Source organism: Neofelis nebulosa, chromosome 16, assembly GCF_028018385.1.
Source record: "Neofelis nebulosa isolate mNeoNeb1 chromosome 16, mNeoNeb1.pri, whole genome shotgun sequence".
NCBI lineage: Eukaryota > Metazoa > Chordata > Mammalia > Carnivora > Felidae > Neofelis > Neofelis nebulosa.
The window spans coordinates 50210549-50231328 of NC_080797.1; the positions used below are offsets into that span (position 1 = coordinate 50210549).

The 20780-nt window shown below is 38.5% G+C and overlaps 1 protein-coding gene across 1 annotated transcript in view; it reads right to left on the minus strand.

Annotated features, from left to right (window-relative positions):
• Positions 1-18995, minus strand: part of BCAS3 (BCAS3 microtubule associated cell migration factor) — a 619018-nt gene extending 600023 nt beyond the window's left edge. The window contains exons 1-6 of the mRNA XM_058702849.1: positions 18949-18995; positions 18675-18856; positions 18417-18494; positions 16984-17071; positions 13904-13958; positions 7802-7877 (exon numbers count right to left, since the gene is read on the minus strand). Of these exons, the coding sequence (XP_058558832.1) occupies positions 7802-7877; positions 13904-13958; positions 16984-17071; positions 18417-18494; positions 18675-18856; positions 18949-18995 (526 nt within the window). The remainder of the gene's footprint in view (positions 1-7801; positions 7878-13903; positions 13959-16983; positions 17072-18416; positions 18495-18674; positions 18857-18948) is intronic.
• Positions 18996-20780: the final 1785 nt, after the last annotated feature.

Below are 20780 nucleotides of genomic sequence, written 5' to 3' on the forward strand. Positions count from 1 at the left end.
AAGACAGGGATGTCCACTCTTACCACTGTTGCTCAACATAATATTTAAAGTCCTAGCCTCAACAATCAGAAAAACAAAAAGAAATAAAAGGCATCCAAATGGGCATGAAAGGAGTCAAACTTTCACTATTCATAGACAACATGATACTCTATGCAGAAAACCCAAAAGACTCCACCAAAAAATTGCTAGAACTGATACACAAATTCAGCAAAGTCACAGGATATAAACTCAATGTACATTCTGTTGCATTTCTATACACCAATAATGAAGGAGCAGAAAACAAAATCAAGGAATTGATCCCATTTAAAATTGCACCAAAAAAACGTAAGATAGCTAGGAATAAACCTAACCAAAAAGGTAAAAGGTCTGTACTCTGAAAACTATAGAACACTTATGAAAGAAATCGCAGATGACACAAAGAAATGGAAAAACATTCCATGCTCATAGGTCGGAAGAACAAATATTGTTAAAATGTCTACACTACCCAAAGCAATCTAGCCATTTAATGCAATCCATATCAAATTACCACCAGCATTTTTCACAGAGCTAGAACAAACAATCTTAAATTTGGATGGAACCAGAAAAAGCCTCCAAATAGCCAAAGCAATTTTTAAAAAGAAAAACAAACCTGGAGGCATCACAATTCCAGACCTCAAGCTATAATACAAAGCTGCAGTCATCAAGACAGTACGGTACTGGCACAAAAACAGATATACAGATCAATGCAACACAACAGAAAACCCAAAAATGGACCCACAACTAAATGGTCAATTGATCTTCAACAAAGCAGGAAAAAATATCCAACGGAAAAAAAGACAGTCTCTTCAACAAATGGTGTGGGAAAAACTGGACAGCAACATACAAAAGAATGAAACTGGACAACTTTATTACACCATACACAAAAATAAATTAAAAAATGGATGAAAGACCTAAATGTAAGACAGAAAACCAGAAAAATCGTAGAGGACAACACAGGAAGCAATCTCTCTGATATCGGCCATGGCAACTTCTTATTGGCATGTCTCCAGAGGCATGGGAAACAAAAGCAAAAATGAACTATAGGGATTTCATCAAGATAAAAAGCTTCTGCAGAGCAAACAATCAACAAAATTAACAGGCAGCCTATGGAATGGGAGAAGATATTTGCAAATGATGTACTGGATAAAAGCTTAGTATCCAAAATCTATAAAGAACTTATCAAACTCAATGGCCAAAAAACAAATAATCCAGGAAAGAAATGGACAGAAGACATGAAGAGACATTCTTCCAAAGAAGGTATCCAGATGGCCAAGAGACACATGAAAAGATGCTCCACATCACTCATAATCAGGGAAATATAAATCAAAACCACAATGAGATACTTCAGACCTGTCAGAATGGCTAACATTAACAACACAAGATGGGGCACCTGGGTGGCTCAGTCGGTTAAGCGGCCGACTTCGGCTCAGGTCATGATCTCACGGTCCGTGAGTTCGAGCCCCGCGTCGGGCTCTGTGCTGACAGCTTAGAGCCTGGAGCCTGTTTCAGATTCTGTGTCTCCCTCTCTCTGACCCTCCCCCGTTCATGCTCTGTCTCTGTCTCAAAAATAAATAAACGTTAAAAAAATTTAAAAAAAAAAAAAAACACAAGAAACAACAGGTGCTGGTGAGGATGTAGAGAAAGGAGAACCCTCTAATACTGCTGGTGGGAATGCAAACTGGTGCAGCCACTCTGGAAAACAGTATGGAGGTTCCTCCAAAAATTAAAAATAAAACTACCCTACAACCCAGCAATTGTACTACCAGGTATTTTTCCAAGGGATACAGGTGTGCCATTTCGAAGTGACACATGCACCCCAATGTTTATAGCAGCACTATCAACAATAGCCGGGGCGCCTGGGTGGCGCAGTCGGTTAAGCGTCCGACTTCAGCCAGGTCACGATCTCGCGGTCTGTGAGTTCGAGCCCCGCATCAGGCTCTGGGCTGATGGCTCGGAGCCTGGAGCCTGTTTCCGATTCTGTGTCTCCCTCTCTCTCTGCCCCTCCCCCGTTCATGCTCTGTCTCTCTCTGTCCCAAAAATAAATAAAAAACGTTGAAAAAAAAAAAATTAAAAAAAAAAAAAAAAACAATAGCCAAAGTATGGAAAGAGCCCAAATGTCCAACAATGGATGAACAGATAAATAAGATGTGGTGTGTGTATGTGTGTGTGTGTGTGTGTATACACACACACACACACACACATACATACACACGATGGAGTATTACTTGGCAATCAAAAAGAATGAAATCTTGGCATTTATAACTACGTGGATGGAACTAGAGGTTATTATGCTAAGTGAAATTAGTCAGAGAAAGAAAAATAACATACGACTTCACTCATATGAGGACTTTAAGACACAGAACAGATGAACATAAGGGAAGGGAAGCAAAAATTATATAAAAACAGGGAGGGGACAAAACATAAGAGACTCTTAAATATGAGGAACAAACAGAGGGTTGGTGGAGAGACTGTGGGAGGAGGGATGGGCTAAATGGGTAAGGGGCATTAAGGAATCTACTCCTGAAATCATTGTTGTACTATATGCTAACTAATTTGGATGTAAATGACTGAAATGAAATGAAATGAAATGAAATGAAATGAAATAAAATAAAATAAAATAAAATAAAATAAAAATATTAAAAAAAAAAACACCCTGAAAGACTCCACCAAAAAACTACAAGTACTAATAAGTGAATTCAGTAAGGTCACAGGATACAAAATCAGTGTATAGAAATCTGTTGCACTTCTATACACTAACAATAAAGGAACATAAAGACAAATTGTGAAGGCAGTCCTATTTATGATTATATCAAAAATAACAAAATACCTAGAAATAAACTTAACCAAAGAGGTGGAAGCTCTGTATTCTAAACGTGATCCCTGAAACCATAAATATCCTAGAAGAGAGCACAGGTAGTAATTTCTTGGATATCAGCTGTAACAACACTTTTCTAGATATGTTTCCTAAGGCAAGGGAAACAAAAGCAAAAATAAACTATTTGGACTATATTTTTTAAAAGCTTCTGTACAGCAAACAATCAATAAAACCAAAAGATAACCTTCTGAAAAATAAATAAATAAATAAAAATAAAACAACTACTGTAAGTTCAATAGCACACACAGACTAAAATAATTTTCAAGCAAGACCCATCTACATTTCCAGGTACATTTTACTTCAATAAAGCAAAGGCTTTATGGAATATTATGCCAGCAATTCTTACTCACTATTTAAAAACAAAACAAAAACAAAAACAAAACAACAGAAACCATGCTTAGGTAAAGATTATTTTGACATTTTCTAAATGTTCATTTTGTGATATTAAAATCATTTTGTTTTTTGTTGTGGACATGAACCTATGCCTTTAAAAATTATTTTCAGTAATCCCTATCAAAATAACACCAGCATTCTTCACAGAGCTAGAACAAACAATCCTAAATTTATTTTTTTAATTTTTTTTTTCAACGTTTTTTATTTATTTTTGGGACAGAGAGAGAGACAGAGCATGAACGGGGGAGGGGCAGAGAGAGAGGGAGACACCGAGTCGGAAACAGGCTCCAGGCTCCGAGCCATCAGCCCAGAGCCCGACGCGGGGCTCGAACTCACGGACCGCGAGATCGTGACCTGGCTGAAGTCGGACGCTTAACCGACTGCGCCACCCAGGCGCCCCAAACAATCCTAAATTTAGATGGAACCAGAAAAGACCCCAATAGCCAAAGCAATCCTGAAAAAAGAAAACCAAAGCAGGAGGCATCACAATCCTGGATGTCAAGCTGTATTACAAAGCTGTAATCATCAAGACAGTATGGTACTGGCACAAGAACAGATATACAGATCAATGAAACAGAAAAGAAAACCCAGAAATGGGCCCACAAATGAATGGCCAACTAATCTTTGACAAAGCAGGAAAGAATATCCAATGGAAAAAAGATAGTCTCTTCAGCAAATGGTGCTGGGAAAACTGGACAGCAACATGCAGAAGAATGAACCTGGACCACTTTCTTACATCACACACAAAAATAAACTCAAAATAGATGAAAGACATAAACGTAAGACAGGAAGCCATCAAAATCCTAAAGGAGAAAATAGGCAACAACCTCTTTAACCTCAGCCACAGCAACTTCTTACTTGACATGTCTCCAGAAGCAAGGGAAACAAAAGCAAAAATCAACTATTGGGACTTCATCAAGATAAAAAGCTTCTGCACAACTAAGCAAACAATCAACAAAACTAAGAGGCAACCAATGGAATAGGAGAAGATATTTGCAAATGACATATAGGATAAAGGGTTAGTATCCAAAATCTATAAAGAACTTATCAAGTGTAACACCCAAAAAACAATCCAGTGAAGAAATGGGCAAAAGACATGAATAGACACTTTTCCAAAGAAGGCATCCACATGGCTGACACATGAAAAAATGCTCAACATCACTAATCATCAGGGAAATATAAATCAAAACCACAATGAGACATCACCTCACACTTATGAGAATGGCTAACATTAACAACTCAGGCAACAACAGATGGTGGCAAGGATGTGGAGAAAGAGAAACCCTTTTTGCACTGCTGATGGGAATGCAAACTGGTGCAGCCACTCTGGAAGACAGTATGGAGGTTACTCAAAAAATTTTAAATAGAACCACCCTACAATCCAGCAATTACACTACTAGTTATTTAACCACAGGATACAGGAGTGCTGATTCAAAGGGCCACATGCACCCCAATGTTTATAGCAGCACTATCGACAATAGCCAAGTATGGAAAAAGTCCAAATGTCCATCCACTGATGAATGGATAAAGAAGATGTGACATATATATATACATATATATATACACACACACACACACACACACACACACACACACACACACACACGTACAATGGAATATTACTCGACAATCAAAAAGAATGAAATCTTGCCATCTGAACGTGTATGGAACTAGAGCATATTGTGCTAAATGAAACAAGTCAGTCAGAGAAAGACAAATAGACGATTTCACTCAGGTACAATTTAAGATAAAAAACAGATGAACATAAGGGAAGGTAAGCAAAAATAATATAAAAAGAGGGTGGGGGACAGGGGCGCCTGGGTGGTTCAGTCAGTTAAGTGTCCGACCTCGGCTCAGGTCATGATCTCACACTCCATGAGTTCAAGCCCCACGTCGGGCTCTGTGCTGACAGCTCAAAGCCTGGAGCATGCTTCGGATTCCATGTCCCCTCTCTATGCTCCTCTGCCTCTCATACTCTCTCTCTCTCTCAAAAATAAATAAACATTAAAAAATTTAAAAAAAAACAGAGTGGGGGACAAAATATAAGAGACTCTTAAATACAGAGAATAAACTGAGGGTTGCTGGCAGGGTGTTGGGTAGGGGGAAGGACTAAAGGGGTGGAGGCAATAAGGAGGACACTTGTTGGAATGAGCACTGGGTGTTATATGTAAGTGACTAATCACTAAATTCTATTCCTGAAATTATTATTACACTATATGTTGACTAACTTGGATTTAAATTAAAAAAATAATTTAAAGCTAAGGGGCACCTGGATGGCTCAGTCAGTTAAGCGTCCAACTTAGGCTCAGGTCATGATCTCACAGCTTGTGAGTTCAAGCCCTGTGTCAGGCTCTGTACTGACAGCTCAGAGCCTGGAGCCTGCTTTGGATTCTGTGTCTCCCTCTCTCTCTATGCCTCTCCTGCTCTCACTCCGTCTCTCTCCCTCAAAAATAAATAAACATTTAAAAAATAATAATAATTAAAAGTTAAAAAAATAAAAAAAAATTATTTTTAATATTTCACATATGTTGTATAACAAGCTTTTGCTACTATCTGGCACTAATATTTCCAAGACGACAACCATTTGCTTTGTTATTAAGGTAAGTAAGTTCTCTAGGGGCACCTGGGTGGCTTAGTCAGTTAAGCATCCAACTTTGGCTCAGGTCATGATCTCACAGTTTGTGGGTTCAAGCCCCACATCAGGTTCTATGCTGACCATTCAGAGCCTGGAGCCTGCTTTGGATTCTGTGTCTCTCTGACTCTCTCCTGCTTGAACTCTGTCTCTTCTTCAAGAATAAACATTTAAAAAAAAAAAAAAAAGGAAAGAAAGAAAGTGCTCTAATGCTAAGCCTGGCTGGCTCAGTCAATGGAGCATACAACTCTTGATCTCAGGGTTGTGGCTTTGACCTCCACACTGGAAGCAGAGATTACTTAAGAATAAAATATTTAAAAAAAGAAAAAAGAAAGAGAGAGAGAGAGCTCTCTAATACTTTCTGACATCCACTAAACAAAATATACTTCCAGAAAAGAAAGAAGAGTCTGAATTCAAGAGGAAAAGGTAGAAAACAAAAGATGAATAGTTACCTAGTTATTAATGAAGGAAAGGAAAAAAGAAGGAAGGATACACTAGTAAACAAGGCAATTTAACAGTCATAAAAAGAAAGAAAATCAAAGATATAAGAAGCTTTCAAAGGCAAACATAGTAGGAAAAGTTTATAAGTCATAAATAATTACCCATACAAATGAATTTTTATTTCCCACAAAGAGAGCCCAACAAGTTGCTATTATTTGAATGAATCAGCTAATAAAGAATCCAAAAATGCAAAAAAAAAAAAAAAAAACAATTTGCAGAAGTGCTACTTAGCCTCTCTCTCCTGGACAGTAGCTTAAAGAAAAAAAAAATACAGCATCACATTTTTAAAGTCTTAGAGGAGATGAAGACTCAAGAGTATGATATCAGTCAAAGCCCCACTAGGAAATGAAAATAATTCAGTGTGTTCATAACTGAGAATTTAATAAAGACAACTGGTTACAGACGACAGAATAGCTGAGAGACTAAAAAAGGAACTTTGAGGCTGCCTATTGTATTAACAACAGTAGGAAACCATTACCACCCCGAGGCTAGGGAGACAGAGAGTATAGGATGCTGGGTCATCTGGCAAAAACTGGAACACCAATGGAACTGCCTGGAAGAAGCTAGAACGACAGAGGAAATGCAGTCACTAACAGAGAGAGGAGAAGGAATAATACTCTTCTCTTTCTCCCATCCTCTCATTCAATTTCTCACCAATGCCTCCCAAACTCAAAAGACAACAGACACGGTATCATGGGAAAAAGACAATGGGCAGCCACCTTGCAAGGGAGCAGGACGGAACAAAGAAATGGAATGCAGGAATGTATCTGAGAACAAAAGAGCCAACCCAGACATAAATCTTGTCCAGAAAAAAATGTTAAAAGTCTAAAAAGTTAAACAGTAATAAGTGTGCAGTTATAAATCCTATACAACTGATCAAACATTAACTTCTCTAAGAAATCTTTATGTCCTAAAGCTTAAGGCTAGGCACCATATGTTACAGTTACTTTAAGACTTGTACAATACAGGGGCGCCTGTGTGGCTCAGTCGGTTAAGTGTCCAACTTCGGCTCAGGTCATGATCTTACTGTTCGTGAGTCCAAGCCCATCGGGCTCTGTGCTGACAGCTCAGAGCCTGAAGCCTGCTTCGGATTCTGTGTCTCCCTCTCTCTCTGCTCCTCCCCCACTCATGCTGTATCTCTCTGTCTCTCAAAAATAACCAAACATAAAAAAAAAAAAAAACCTTTTTTTAAAGACTTGTACAAGTTCTAATGAAGTTTCCATAGTGTGGTTACGTTACTTTTTAAACTAAAAATAAATTTCGTTTGAAAACTAAAAACTTACTATAGAGAAAGTAATCTAAAGTAAGAGTTCTCTTTTTAGAATTAGGTCATCCTCCAACAGACATTTAATTCATATGTTCCAAAAAAGTTAAAACCATACCATTTAAATCTGCATTTTCAAATCTGACCCAGACTATTTTCTCCTTTTCTTCCGTCAGAGGTGTTCCACTGTAAGCCTGCATAGTAAATAGAAAGGTTTGAATAAAAATGTTTTACAGTTATAGTATTACAGAAGTTCAAGACAAAAAGTAACTTAAATAAAGCCAATCTTATCTCTTTCCAACTTCACCAAGATGTTCCAACATCTTAGGAACTAGCACATTTTGTAATATCTTTACTCCCAAAGAAAGTTATATAGAACTGTGATAACCTTGGCCAAAAAAGAGGGTTTTAACTTATTAAAGAATTGCAGAAACCTAAAATACAATGATCATAGTCTATTAGGAAACATCACTATAACTGAAAGGCACTCAAAAACCTACATCACCCCCTATATTGATCAACAAATAAGAAGGCTTAAGAAACAAACAAAACTGGGGCACCTGGGTGGCTCAGTCAGTTGAGCATCTGACTTTAGCTCAGGTCATGATCTCATGGTTCGTGGGTTTGAGCCCCATATTGGGCTCTGTGCTGACAGCTTGCTCAGAGCCCAGAGCCTGCTTCGGATTCTGTGTCACCTTCTCTCTCTACCCCTCCCCCACTCGCACTTTGTCACTCTCTCTCTGTCTCTCAAAAATAAGTAAATGTTAAAAAAAAAAATTAAAAGAAGAAGAAAAAAACAAAACTACCACACGTATCTATTTAGTCTCAGGTGTTTATGATCATGTAACTACACTCTACCTAGAATTTTCTAATATATTACTTTCTGCTTGCCTCCAGTTCCAGGTAGAAGGCAAGAGCCAGAGTTGGGGGTGAATAAAAAAGTACAGTATTAAACTTTTTAAGTCTCTTATCTGGCTTCTAGACCCAACCTATTAGCTGGTTTCTGCAGGCCAGCAAAGTTCACAAAGATAAGTTTAGCTGCCATGAAATCATAAGTGTCAACGGTATCCATCCGTATTTAAAGGGAGTCATTGCTGCATAAAGCAAATGTTTCCATTTTAAAATGTTTAAAAATTGTATATATTTGGGGCGCCTGGGTGGCTCAGTCGGTTAAGTGTCCGACTTCAGCTCAGGTCATGATCTCTCACTCCGTGAGTTCAAGCCCCGCATCGGGCTCTGTGCTGACAGCTCAGAGCCTGGAGCCTGTTTCGGATTCTGTGTCTCCCTCTCTCTCTGGCCCTCTCCTGTTCATGCTCTGACTCTCTCTGTCTCAAAAATAAATAAATGTTAAAAAAAAAAAAAAAAATTGTATACATTTATAAGCATTTAGAATGTCAACAAAAGGCCTGCAACATTTTCAATTATAAAGTGGTACCCAGTTCACAAAATAATTATTTAATATAAACTGTACCAAAAGCATATAAAAACTACCAACCTGCATATAATTTATGTTATACTCGACCCACTTTAAATTTCCATACCAGTTTACAGCCCTTGAACCTTGTATGATAACTGAAAAGTATCTACATTGGGTGCCTGGGTGGCTCAGTCAATTAAGCATCTGACTCTTGATTTTGGCTCAGATCATGATCTCAGTGGCAAGATAGAGCCCGGCATTGGGCTCACACCGGGCATGGAGGCTGCTTGAGATTCTCTCTGCCCCTGCTAGTGCACACACGCACACGCAAACACACACACACACACACATACACATGCACGCTCTCTCAAAAAAAATTATCTACATTGAAAATACTACTAAAAGACAAAATTACTTTAATAAATTTACTACGTAAAAGAAATTATCTTACAAATCCTTACAAATCTCATTGCCTTTAAAAAAAAAAAGTGAGATGTGTATAGTTAATTCCTTTGAAGAAGAGGAGAAAACCTGCACTATATCTAATTCATCAACTTTATCTTCAACTGCCTCATCCTCACCTCCTTCCTCTTTGTTCTTTTCATGCTTAAAATCTTTTGTAAAAATAAACTTTTTATTTTGGAATAATTTTAGATTATTAAATACAGTACAAAGTTCTCATATATCCCTCAACCAGTTTCCCCTAATGTTAACTATCTAATCAAATCTGACTTTACCATGGAACATTTCTCAAAACTAGGACACTGACACTGATGCATTACTATTAATTAAGCCCCACACTTCATTTGGTTTTCATCAGTTTTTCCACTAATGTTCTTTCTCAGTTCCAGGATCCAATCTGGAATAGCACAGTGCATTTAAGACAACTTTTTCTCCCCACATCAAGCTCTCCTTTCATCTGGTAAAGCAGTAACATTTTTCAGAATTTTCTTCAGCTCAGCAGATTTATCACCTGCAGCATTATTCAACATTCTCTCAATTCCTCTGCAACATTTGTAAGATGTTCTCCTTTGATTTCTGAGTGATATGCAGAACAAAACAAAGTTGAATGAGGTCTTTCAGTGTACTGGGATTCTTGAACTTTTCTTTCCCCTTCAGGGGAAAATAAGACTTTCAAACCAAGCCTTGTCTACTTTTGCTATGTTTTCAAGTTCTCCTCTCTCCTTAGCAGACATGGTGTTCTTTACTAAGCATTCTTGAAAAAAATGTGAAGCTGAGGCATCTGAGTGCTGTTTCCTGTGTGCCTTCCTGCAGGTCTGCACAAAGAAGGCATGTGACATCATGTCATTTTGCCTCTTAGCTTATGATATCTCTTGCCCATGTGTAGGTATTTTATTCTTAGTGAGGCACATACTCACCCAGTGCCCATCCAGCTTTCACTTGCTACCTTAATGGAGGTCAGTATCAATGTACCACACAAAAGTCTCCTGCCGAGCACTGATTATTAGCTCTCCTTCTTCAACCAAGATGCAATTACTCTAGCCCTCTTATTTAGAATCAAAACTTCCACCCCATTATTTACAGTATTTCGTTATTTTCCCTTTTATTCCTTACCAGGTTTCTACCACATATACCCATTCATAAGCATAAGGTTATTGTTGAACTTTAAAAGACATAGTTACAGCCATTGTAGGTATGTTGTATTTTTTTGTTGTATGTATATGTTTTGTTTCTTTTACCATACAGAAATAACCTCCCTTTTGCCAAAAAGTATAATTGTTAATTACCGCAAATTATTCTATAGGGATAACGTACCATAATTTGTTTGACTGCTATTGACATTTGGGCTGGCTATAATTTTTTTTAAGTTTTTTTAAGTTTTATTTATTTTTGAGAGAGAGAACAAGTTGGGGAGAGGCAGAGAGAGAGGCAGACACAGAATCCGAAGCAGGCTCCAGGCTCTGAGCTGTCAGCACAGAGCCCGTTGCGGGGCTCAAATTCACAGACCATGAGATCATGACCTGAGCCGAAGTAAGACGCTTAAGTAAGACTGAGCCACCCAGTCACCCCTGGGCTGGCTACAATTTTTTACACTGAAAATGTAGAACTTTCACACACAAACACTGAAATGAAAAATTCTGAGCTTTAACTTTTTCCTTGCTGAATTATTTTTTAATAAATTTTCATACGTACAATTATTAGATCAAACAGCACAGCTAAGGGCATCTACAAGGCATCAATGACATCTGCTGAACACAATGGTAATTCATTCTATCTGTAACAGCTGAAGAAGCTGATACCAGTCTAACAACACATTTTCCCCCTTTTGTGGCTATTTGGAAACACAGAGAATAATTTCTAGGCTCTATGAATTTGACAATTTCCAGAACAGGAGTTGGAACATAACATCAGCAAAAAACATAATTTTTCCAAATGGTTGACTGCACAGTACCACTGGGGGATTCTGGATTAAATATGGGGAAAAAAAGACCAGAGGTCACCAAACACCAAATCTGGCCCACCACCTGTGTTCATAAATAAAATTTTATTTGAATATGGCCATGCCCTTTCCTTTACATAAAAAGCAGTACTGAGTAGATGCAACAGATATTGTATGACCTGCAAAGCTTATCCGGCCCTTTTGGGGAAAGTTTGCCAACTACTGCTACACAAGACCATGAAGCCTTAAGGAGAAGCACCAAATATCCCTTCAGTGTAACACAGTGCCTGTCCCATAGTGGGTGCTCAAGTAAATGTCTGCTGCCTGAATTTTTGCTTTCTTTCCAGAGCAAACAGAATAATGACTTACATATTTCTTGAATGAACATTCTAATTCTTAGATCCATGACTACAGCTTTACCTCCACAGTTGCTACTCTGATCCAAATCTTCATAATCAATTGCACAGATTATCTCCTTTCTAATGTAATAATGCTCATAAACATTATATTAATCTTATACCTTCCAGAACTTTTACCCTATCAGTTTTAAGAACCCCCTATTGTCAATCTATTACTCAATCTGGTATTCTTGTTTCTCTACCAAACTCTCTATTCCCTCAAAGCCTCTGACCACAGCCTTTCTCCTCCAGCCAGCAAGAACTGCTTGCCATGCAGGGTTTCCACTAACACAAAAGATGCCTTTGTAAAAATGTGATAAAGAGGCACTCTAGGGGCAGGCAAATTACAAAAAATTTTAAACGCCCCTTCCTTGGAACTAGTTTCATGCCAGGGCTCAGGGCTTAAGAGAAAGAGCAGTTTGTAGAGCCCAGGTTGGATTTCAGTCCCAGGTTGCTCTCTAGAACTAGTCTTCTGTACATAGTCTAAGATACTCTACAGCCACAGCAATTCCTTTGCCTACCATACCCAGGTAGCCAGCCTCCTCCAACATCAAATACCCAAGCATTCCATTCATTTTAACTAATGCTACTTCTGATATCCTTTGGAACTTGACTCTCACTCTTTCTCTGCTATGCATTCTCTTAGCAATTACACATTCAGTCCGTACTATCATGTAGAACACTTACTGATATGCTTGTTTTAGCAATTTTACTTCCCTTAGTAACCAAGTTCCTCAAAAAAGGAAAGCATTTATTATTCCTTTTTTAAAAGTTTTTTTAATATTTTATTTATTTTTGAGACAGAGAGAGAGAGAGAAAGAGCGCACGCACAAGTGGGGGAAGAGCCGAAAGAGAGGGACAGAGGATCTGAAGTGGGCTCTGTGCTGATAGCAGCAGCCCGATGTGGGGCTCGAACTCACAAACTGTGAGATCATGACCTGAGCCAAGGTCAGACACTCAACTGACTGAGCCACCCAGGCACCGCAAGCATTTGTTATTCTTTACATGCTCCTATGAACCTTGTCATTGTGACCTATTTCCATTAGAGTTGTCTGAACATAATAAAGGAATACCAATACCCCGATACTTTAATTTATTTGATAAATACAATTTATTTAGTATAACTGAGATCTGGACTTTAGACTTTTCTAGGATGTGGTCATAAAGCTGAGACACTGGATCTATGAATGTCCTTTTCTGAACAGTGCAGTTACAGATCCCTTGCAGTCGGGAAATACTGACATCACCACAAGGAGAAAATAACTTTCCCTTCAGTAGTTCCACGGAACAGTGCTTCCCACAGCTACTGTTTCACAAGAATCACCAGAGGCTCAAACTGGATGCCACCTCAATTCCACTGAGTCAAACTCTCTGGGAAAGGGGCCTGGAAATTATTATTTTTAACACATGAGCCAAGTGACATTTATGTTAAGTCTGGACAACACTGCACTAGATATGATCCCAGAAGGGCTGCTCTTATTCTTTATTGTTACATTTATATAGATGGAACTCTGTATAAGTTAGAGTAACAAGGTATACTCTACTTGGCATATAAATACTGCTCAATATGAAAAAGATACAGATTTGTGTTCAGTACAGTATTTAGTTAATATAATATCTAGTTAATAAAATGCAAAATATATACTTTGCATTAATCACTTCAGACAGGCAACATTTAACGAGGACAAGAGGAAGATTCTGGAAATAGAACCCAACTAGAGAGTCCCAAGTCCCATCTCTCAACTAATGTCTCACCTTGATTCTGTTTATGAGAGCAAGTCCTGAGGAATGATAATTGTGCCACTGTCAGCACAAAACTAAGGCACAAGTAATACTAACAAGTATGGTTCTACCCTACCAATGCTCAGGATGCTAAAACATCAAAAGTCTTTGTGAAGTTGATGATACCTGTGTCAAGTTTAGGAAAGAGAACATTTCAGAACTTTCCTGGCCAATGGTTCTACTACTGGGGCCTACTATTTCTGAAACTACACAGACACTTACCTGTGGTACAACATCCTGTAGAAAAGTCACAACACTTTCCATGTAGGACTGCTCCCTGGAAAGGGGTGAAATGGATAAAATTTATCCTGACAGCTTAAAACAAAACATGAAAAAGTTCTTTCTAAAGTCACTTAAAATATTTAAAAAAGAAAAAAGAAAAAAAACCAACTCTCATCAACTGATAGTTCTGCAACCCTGCTTTCTAGTTTCTTTGAATATGTTATTAAGTGAAATGCAAATGAAATTTTAATATTTTTAAACATTGTCTCTTCTTAAAAGTCATGTTCTCTTGACACAGATATTCTAACTTGTATTTGAAAGAGTGATGACACAAGGCTATGGCAGGACCTTCCTCTTGAGTCAAAGCAAAAGAATTTACCAGAGCAAGAAAAACTGTTGCTGATGACTCAGTATTTCATGACCTTTTCTTTAAATTGGTTACGTACCTAGTCTCTTACCTGTATACAGCAAAATGAATCTGTATTTTGCTGCAGGTGCAAAATTAGGAGATACTAAGACGTCCTCACAGAACTTTTGCAATAGACAAGACATGAGAAAATATTACAATGCATAGAAGTGAAGAAAAATGATACTGTTAGGGTCACTGAGATATTTTAAATAGGAAGTATATGGATATCAGCAAGTGGGAAAAAATTCTTCAAAATATCAAATCATTTCATTTCATGTGAAAAATTACATTTAAAGAAAATCATAGGAGTTAGCCTAAATCCTATAAAAAAAGCGGTATGCCTTAGATAGTTACCAAAACTGATTAGACCTAAAAAGAAAAAAAAAAGAAAAACAATTTGATTAGGCCTACCTCTCCAACCTTATTTTCCTGCCACTCTCCTAACTTACTCTGCTTCAGTCTCCTGCAACTTCAATTCCTAAAACAGACCAAGCTCCTTGAATCAAAACCTTTACACCAGCTTTGTTCCTGTCAGGAATCTTTCCCATACTCTTCCATCCCTTTCATATCTCCAGCTTATGTGTCACCTCCTCAGAGAGGCCCTTCCTGACAGCCTAAGTCCTACTCCCTACTATCATTCTCTATCATAGCACACTGTGTAGTGTTCAAGCCTATAGTAACTTAGTGTTCCTCCCACTAGAATATAAACTCTATAACAGAAAGGAATCCAACTCTCATTTTCCCTTCTACCTCCAGAATCTACAATCCAGTACTTTAGGCATAGAGTAGATGTTTGAGCATTATTTGTTAAAAGAATACAAATAAATAAAAAACTTTTTAAAAAACACTAAAATTACGTATTTAATTAACAAAAAAAAGCAATATATGTTGAATACCAATATGGTAACGCAACATACAATACTGCCTAAGTGCACAGGCTCTGGAGACAAACTGCCTGGGTTTGATCCAGGTTCTCCTTCTTGGCTGTTCCCAAGGGCAATTTACTTAATTTCTCCCTGCTTTGGTATTCTCACCTATAAAACAAAGGCTGAGAGGGAGGGGGAAAAAATGAAGACTGAAATAGTACCTAACTCATAGCTAACAACATGCTTAACTTGTTCCATGGCCCATAGTTAGCAAAGAAATATGGCCCCAGGAAATACAGGAAGGAAAAAAAGGAAGTATTATAGTAAAATACATATACTTTTCTTAGTCTGAAAAGGCAATCTTTATGTAACATGCTAAACTGCCCAAGGGAATAATACAAAATATTAACATTCCCTTATAAACATTTTAAAAGGTAGAAAACAAGTTTCACCTCACCCAAATACTGAAGGATCTTAATTGTCCACCCTAACCTATTTTATATAGGTCAACCTCCCTATATTCCATTTACGAAAATAGCTTGCCTTACCCATATCTGTTCACTCTAGTCCCTTTGCCTAAAATGTACCTTTGATTCTAATTGTCTAAACTCCGTTCAGCCTTTAAAGTACATTATGTTAGCTTCTTAATAAAACCCTTTAGGATCTAAAATACTAAAATATTCCCATTAAATAATCCCACTAGAATACTCCTTTCAATTCTCATGCTGTTATGCTGGCACCTTTTTTGTTAATTATGGTGATTTCAAGTATACATATCTTTTTTTAATGTTTATTTATTTTTGAGAGAGAAAGAGAAAAACACAGAGCGCAAGCAGGGGAGAGGCAGAGAGAGAGAGAGAGAGAGAGAGAGAGAGAGAGAAAGAGAGAGAGAGAGAGAGAGACAGACACATAGAATCTGAAGCAGGCTCCAGGCTCAGAACTGTCAGCACAGAGCCCAATGCGGGGCTTAAACTCATGAACCATAAGATCATGGCCTGAGCCGAAGTTGGATGCTTAACAGACTGAGCCCAGGTGCCCCTCAAGTAACATATCTTAAAACCACGTTAGATCATATGCTCCTAGGAGTGCCTGGGTGGCTCAGTCAGTTAAATGCCAACTCTTGATTTTGGCTCAGGTCATGATCTCAGAGATCATGAGATCAAGCAAGCACAGAGCCCACTTGGCATTCTCTCTCTCTTCTTTTTCTGCCTTTCCCCTTGCTCACGTGCGCAAACATGCATGCACCCTCTCTCTCTAAAAGTGAATAAACATTAAAAAAAAAAAGATCATATGCTCCCAGAAAGTATAAATAGGCTTTGTCAAAGAATGCTTAAAATATAGAATGTACTCTTTATGACACTGACTCTGAAACTTTCTGACTGAGACTTAGAGTAAGAGATACATTTTACATCAGGATCTGGTGAACATATATATACATATGAAAATATCCATGTGTGTGTCACAAAAGAATACTCCCAATTATATTTTCTATTATATGCTATTTCATTTTTTAAATAATGGTCCTGATCCACTGAATTAATGATCCACCAATTTTTGAACCTGGAGTTGGAAAAACGATTATTCCTTAGAATTTAGCACAGTGCTTTTAACATACTCTGTAAACGTGACTACATCGACTAGACCCTCCCATTATTCCTTTTATTTGGCCTTGGCGATATTTATCATCCTATAAAGCCTTAATTAAATTTAAAAAGTAATCAACATTCATAAAGGAAACCTGAATGTTAGTTACTATTCTGAGCAAATTTTCTTTAGTTTTTAGGCTTATACTGAAATTTGCTTACGTGACAGCCTGGGGGCGAACCACAACTCCACCAGTACAACGACTGGGTCTTCTGGGAGAATCTGTAGCCATAGCTTCATTCACTAAACCTGTTTGCAGAACGGAAGAGATAGAAAAAAACTGATCATTATTGTTGGCGGTAGAGGGAAAGGTTTATGGTTGCTCACTAGAGATCCCTTATCAAAAATGCCTAAAATATAGGAAACCTTCCCAGAAATTCCAATTATACCAGAAAGGGGGAAGATTAGGACAGGAAGTAGATAAAGAAGTTTTCTAATTATCGTGAGAGGTTTTGTTTTTTGTTTTTTGGTTTTTTTTTGGACTAAGCCTCAGAACCCCAAAACTAGTTAAGACTCTTTCTGGCCCCTCTCATCCACTGTTAACACAAACTAGAAAGGTAAGATGTGCTAGATAGAGAGTCCAGCACAAGACCACTTAATATTTTTTAAAAATGTGCTATCTCTGTGTGCCAAAATTTTAAAATGTACTAAAATCTTAAATTGAGATAGTGAAAATACACATAACACACTATTTGGAGACTTAATGGAACAGTGAGGTAATATCTTCCAACTAAAACTGTTGGGAAACTATGAGCAAGACTGTACATTGTAACTATGTTTGGTGATGGATGTTAACTAGACATTGTGGTGATCATTTCAAGATATGTACAAATATCAAATCAAATTATGTTGTACACCTGAAACTAATACAACGTTATGTCAGTAACAGCTATAAAAAAAGGATTGCATGATCATAATTTGACAAGAGTTTTTAAATCAGATTTGTCAATCCCCTTACTATTATAACCTAAACACCAGAGCCTTAATAAGTAATAAAAACTTATATGACATTAGAAGCCCCTTGTCCTTTCCTGTCACATCACTGAATCTTGATCCTTGAATGTTCAATAAGCATCTGAATCACTGTGTAGATTTTAAGAACATACAGTGTACTTGGTTAAGGCTAAAAGAGGATTGACAGCAATATCAATGATCTCTTACAGGGCTCAGGAAAGTCCACAACCTGGAACTAATCTTGAAAGCCCTTAAAACCATCACTTCTAAGTAAGAAGCATTCTCTCACCGTATTTGAAAATTCCCAAACTGAGGAGTCTCACCTGCTACAACAAAAACACCCTTTGACCCACCTAGTCCAGGTACCCCTTCCTCGGTAGGTATCTTCACCACCAACCCCTCAGCACTCTCATTTCCATTCCACCCTTCATTTCCCGAAACAGAGCCTTCCAAGAAATGTCCTATAAGGGCCCTGTCTCCTGAGGACGACCCTCAGGCCCCACTGTCCTGAAAGACTCGAACAGCGATACCCACTTAACCTCCAACGCGGAGCCACCGCTGCCCCCGGCCGCCCTCTGGCCCCTTGCCCTTCTTCCCCTCCCCCTCCAATCTCGATAGCTCTCTCTCGTCGAATCCATACCAGTCAAGCCCTCTCCCCTCACGCTGCTTGCACCTCGTTCTCGCCAAGCCTCCCCAAAGCCACAGCCCCACCAGCCCTCTCACCGGCCGCCCCGCCGGTAAACGCTGTTCTCCAGCTCAAGGCTCACTGTTTGGAGTCTCCCCTCGTGATTGACGGCTACCACTTCCTACCACGCCTCAGCGGAACTACTTTTCTAGCCAATCCCAGAAGGAAACTGACTACGGCCGGGCACCGCCCTTGGAGGTCAGCTTCGCCAACCAGCAAGTAGAAAAGAGGCGGACCCGCCTCCTGAATTTATCCAATCCGCTGGGGCTCCAGGGAAAACAAAACAGAATGTAAGTTTGGGTGAAGCCGAGGTGTCAGGTTCGGTTGCGAACGCAGGCAGGTAGGGAGAGTTACGAACATGTCTATTTTCCTTTGCAGACAGCACACCTTCGTGGCTTTGTCAAAAGGAATTATGTCTCAGACTCCTCTGCACCTCAGCTGAGCGTCTCGGGCTGGGAGTCGGAGGACCCGGGACTGGTCTGTTTACATCGAATTCTCGCGACAGCTAGTTCGAAGCACAAAGCACGTGGACATGGCAGCTGCCAATCACTTTCTGCTGGCCACTCACCCATCCCTAACCCGCCTTCTGCCCCGCCCTTCTCGATGTGTTTACCTTCCGGGAGCCTCGGCTGGCTTGCGCGGGTGGGCAAACCTAGAGCCAAGGAGGTATTGAGCTAAATGAGGGGCGCGGCCGGTGATCGTGTCAATTTGAGCAAGGTTTGTGGAGCTCACCTGACTCCTTCCTTACCTGTTTCCATTTCCCCTATGGAAGAGATGGAGATTTCGCCAGTGTCATTGCGTCAGTTATATTTCCTTTACATTTACATTTATTGATTTTTTTAACGAACGCTCAATACAGTCTTAAGCATTTCATAAGTATTATCAAATGTAATACGGCAATCCCATGAGGATATAGCTTATTAATAGGCATGAGGTTTGTAGAAAATTGGCTGAAACAGCAATAAAAATTTTAAAAAGGTTTTAAGCACAATGGAGGATGGAAAAGTTTAGTAAGGAAACTACCTCAACGGAAATATGCAGTTAATCAGGTGCTGGAGAGATAGATGATAGATATACCGATATAGATGTAGATGTAGCCAAGAAACCACCTATATGCTCTTGACGCTCTATCAATGCCAATAAATAGCACACCCAAAGTGCTATTTATCGAGCTAATGTTTGAACATTGGCTAATAAAAGATTCTGAACATTTATCTTCTTCCACTACACACACAAATTCTGAGCACCATGGCCTTTTAAGATTTGCTTCCTACATTAAGCCCACTAACGGAAGAATCTTTCCACAGTTCTAAATTCCTTTTGCTCTTATTGCTATCATTAGCTTAGCTTACTTCTTTGCTGTATTTGAAATGTTTGGAGTTTCTCTTGTGCATATCTCATTTTCCCCAACTAGAATGTTAAATACTTCCTAGGTATTAGAAGACTAAAGTTTTCATATTTTTCAATCCCTCTTAACACCTAACAGCCCCAAACACAACAGGTATTTCAAAATTCAGACTTACTTGAATTAAATAATTACTATTTTCATGCCGTCTAGACCCAGAGCAGGAATAAAGAGGAAATCCAGAGGAAACCAATAGGTAATAATCACAAATGGGACAACCAGCATTTGTATAAAGCTATTCAGTTAAAATAGCTGTTTCATATGCATTGTTAAACTCCATAGCTCTTTGACTATTCCTCTACAAAGCTATGGAAAAAAACAAAGAAACAAAAAAACATAAAGAATACCTTTGTACACAAGCTCACTCATTCATTCATTCATTCAACAAATATTGTAATACCTATTAAATGTCAGACACGTTCTAAGCTCCACAGGTACAGTGATAAACAAATCAATCAATGTGCTTTCCTCAGCCAGAGAATTTACATTCTGATGGGAATACAGAAATAAACAGAGAAATTCAAGTAGTGTAAAATGCTATGAAAAAAATATAATAATCCAGATAAATAGATGGCTGGATATACGTAGCGTCATCAGGGAAGCCCTCTCAGGAGATAACATTTTATTTTTATTTTTTCAATATATGAAATTTATTGTCAAATTGGTTTCCATACAACACCCAGTGCTCATCCCAAAAGGTGCCCTCCTCAATACCCATCACCCACCCTCCCCACCCTCCCACCCCCATCAACCTTCAGTTCTCAGTTTTTAAGAGTCTCTTATGCTTTGGCTCTCTCCCACTCTAACCTCCTTTTTTTTTTTCTTCCCCTCCCCCATGGGTTTCTGTTAACTCTCTCAGGATCCACATAAGAGTGAAAACATATGGTATCTGTCTTTCTCTGTATTTTAACAAA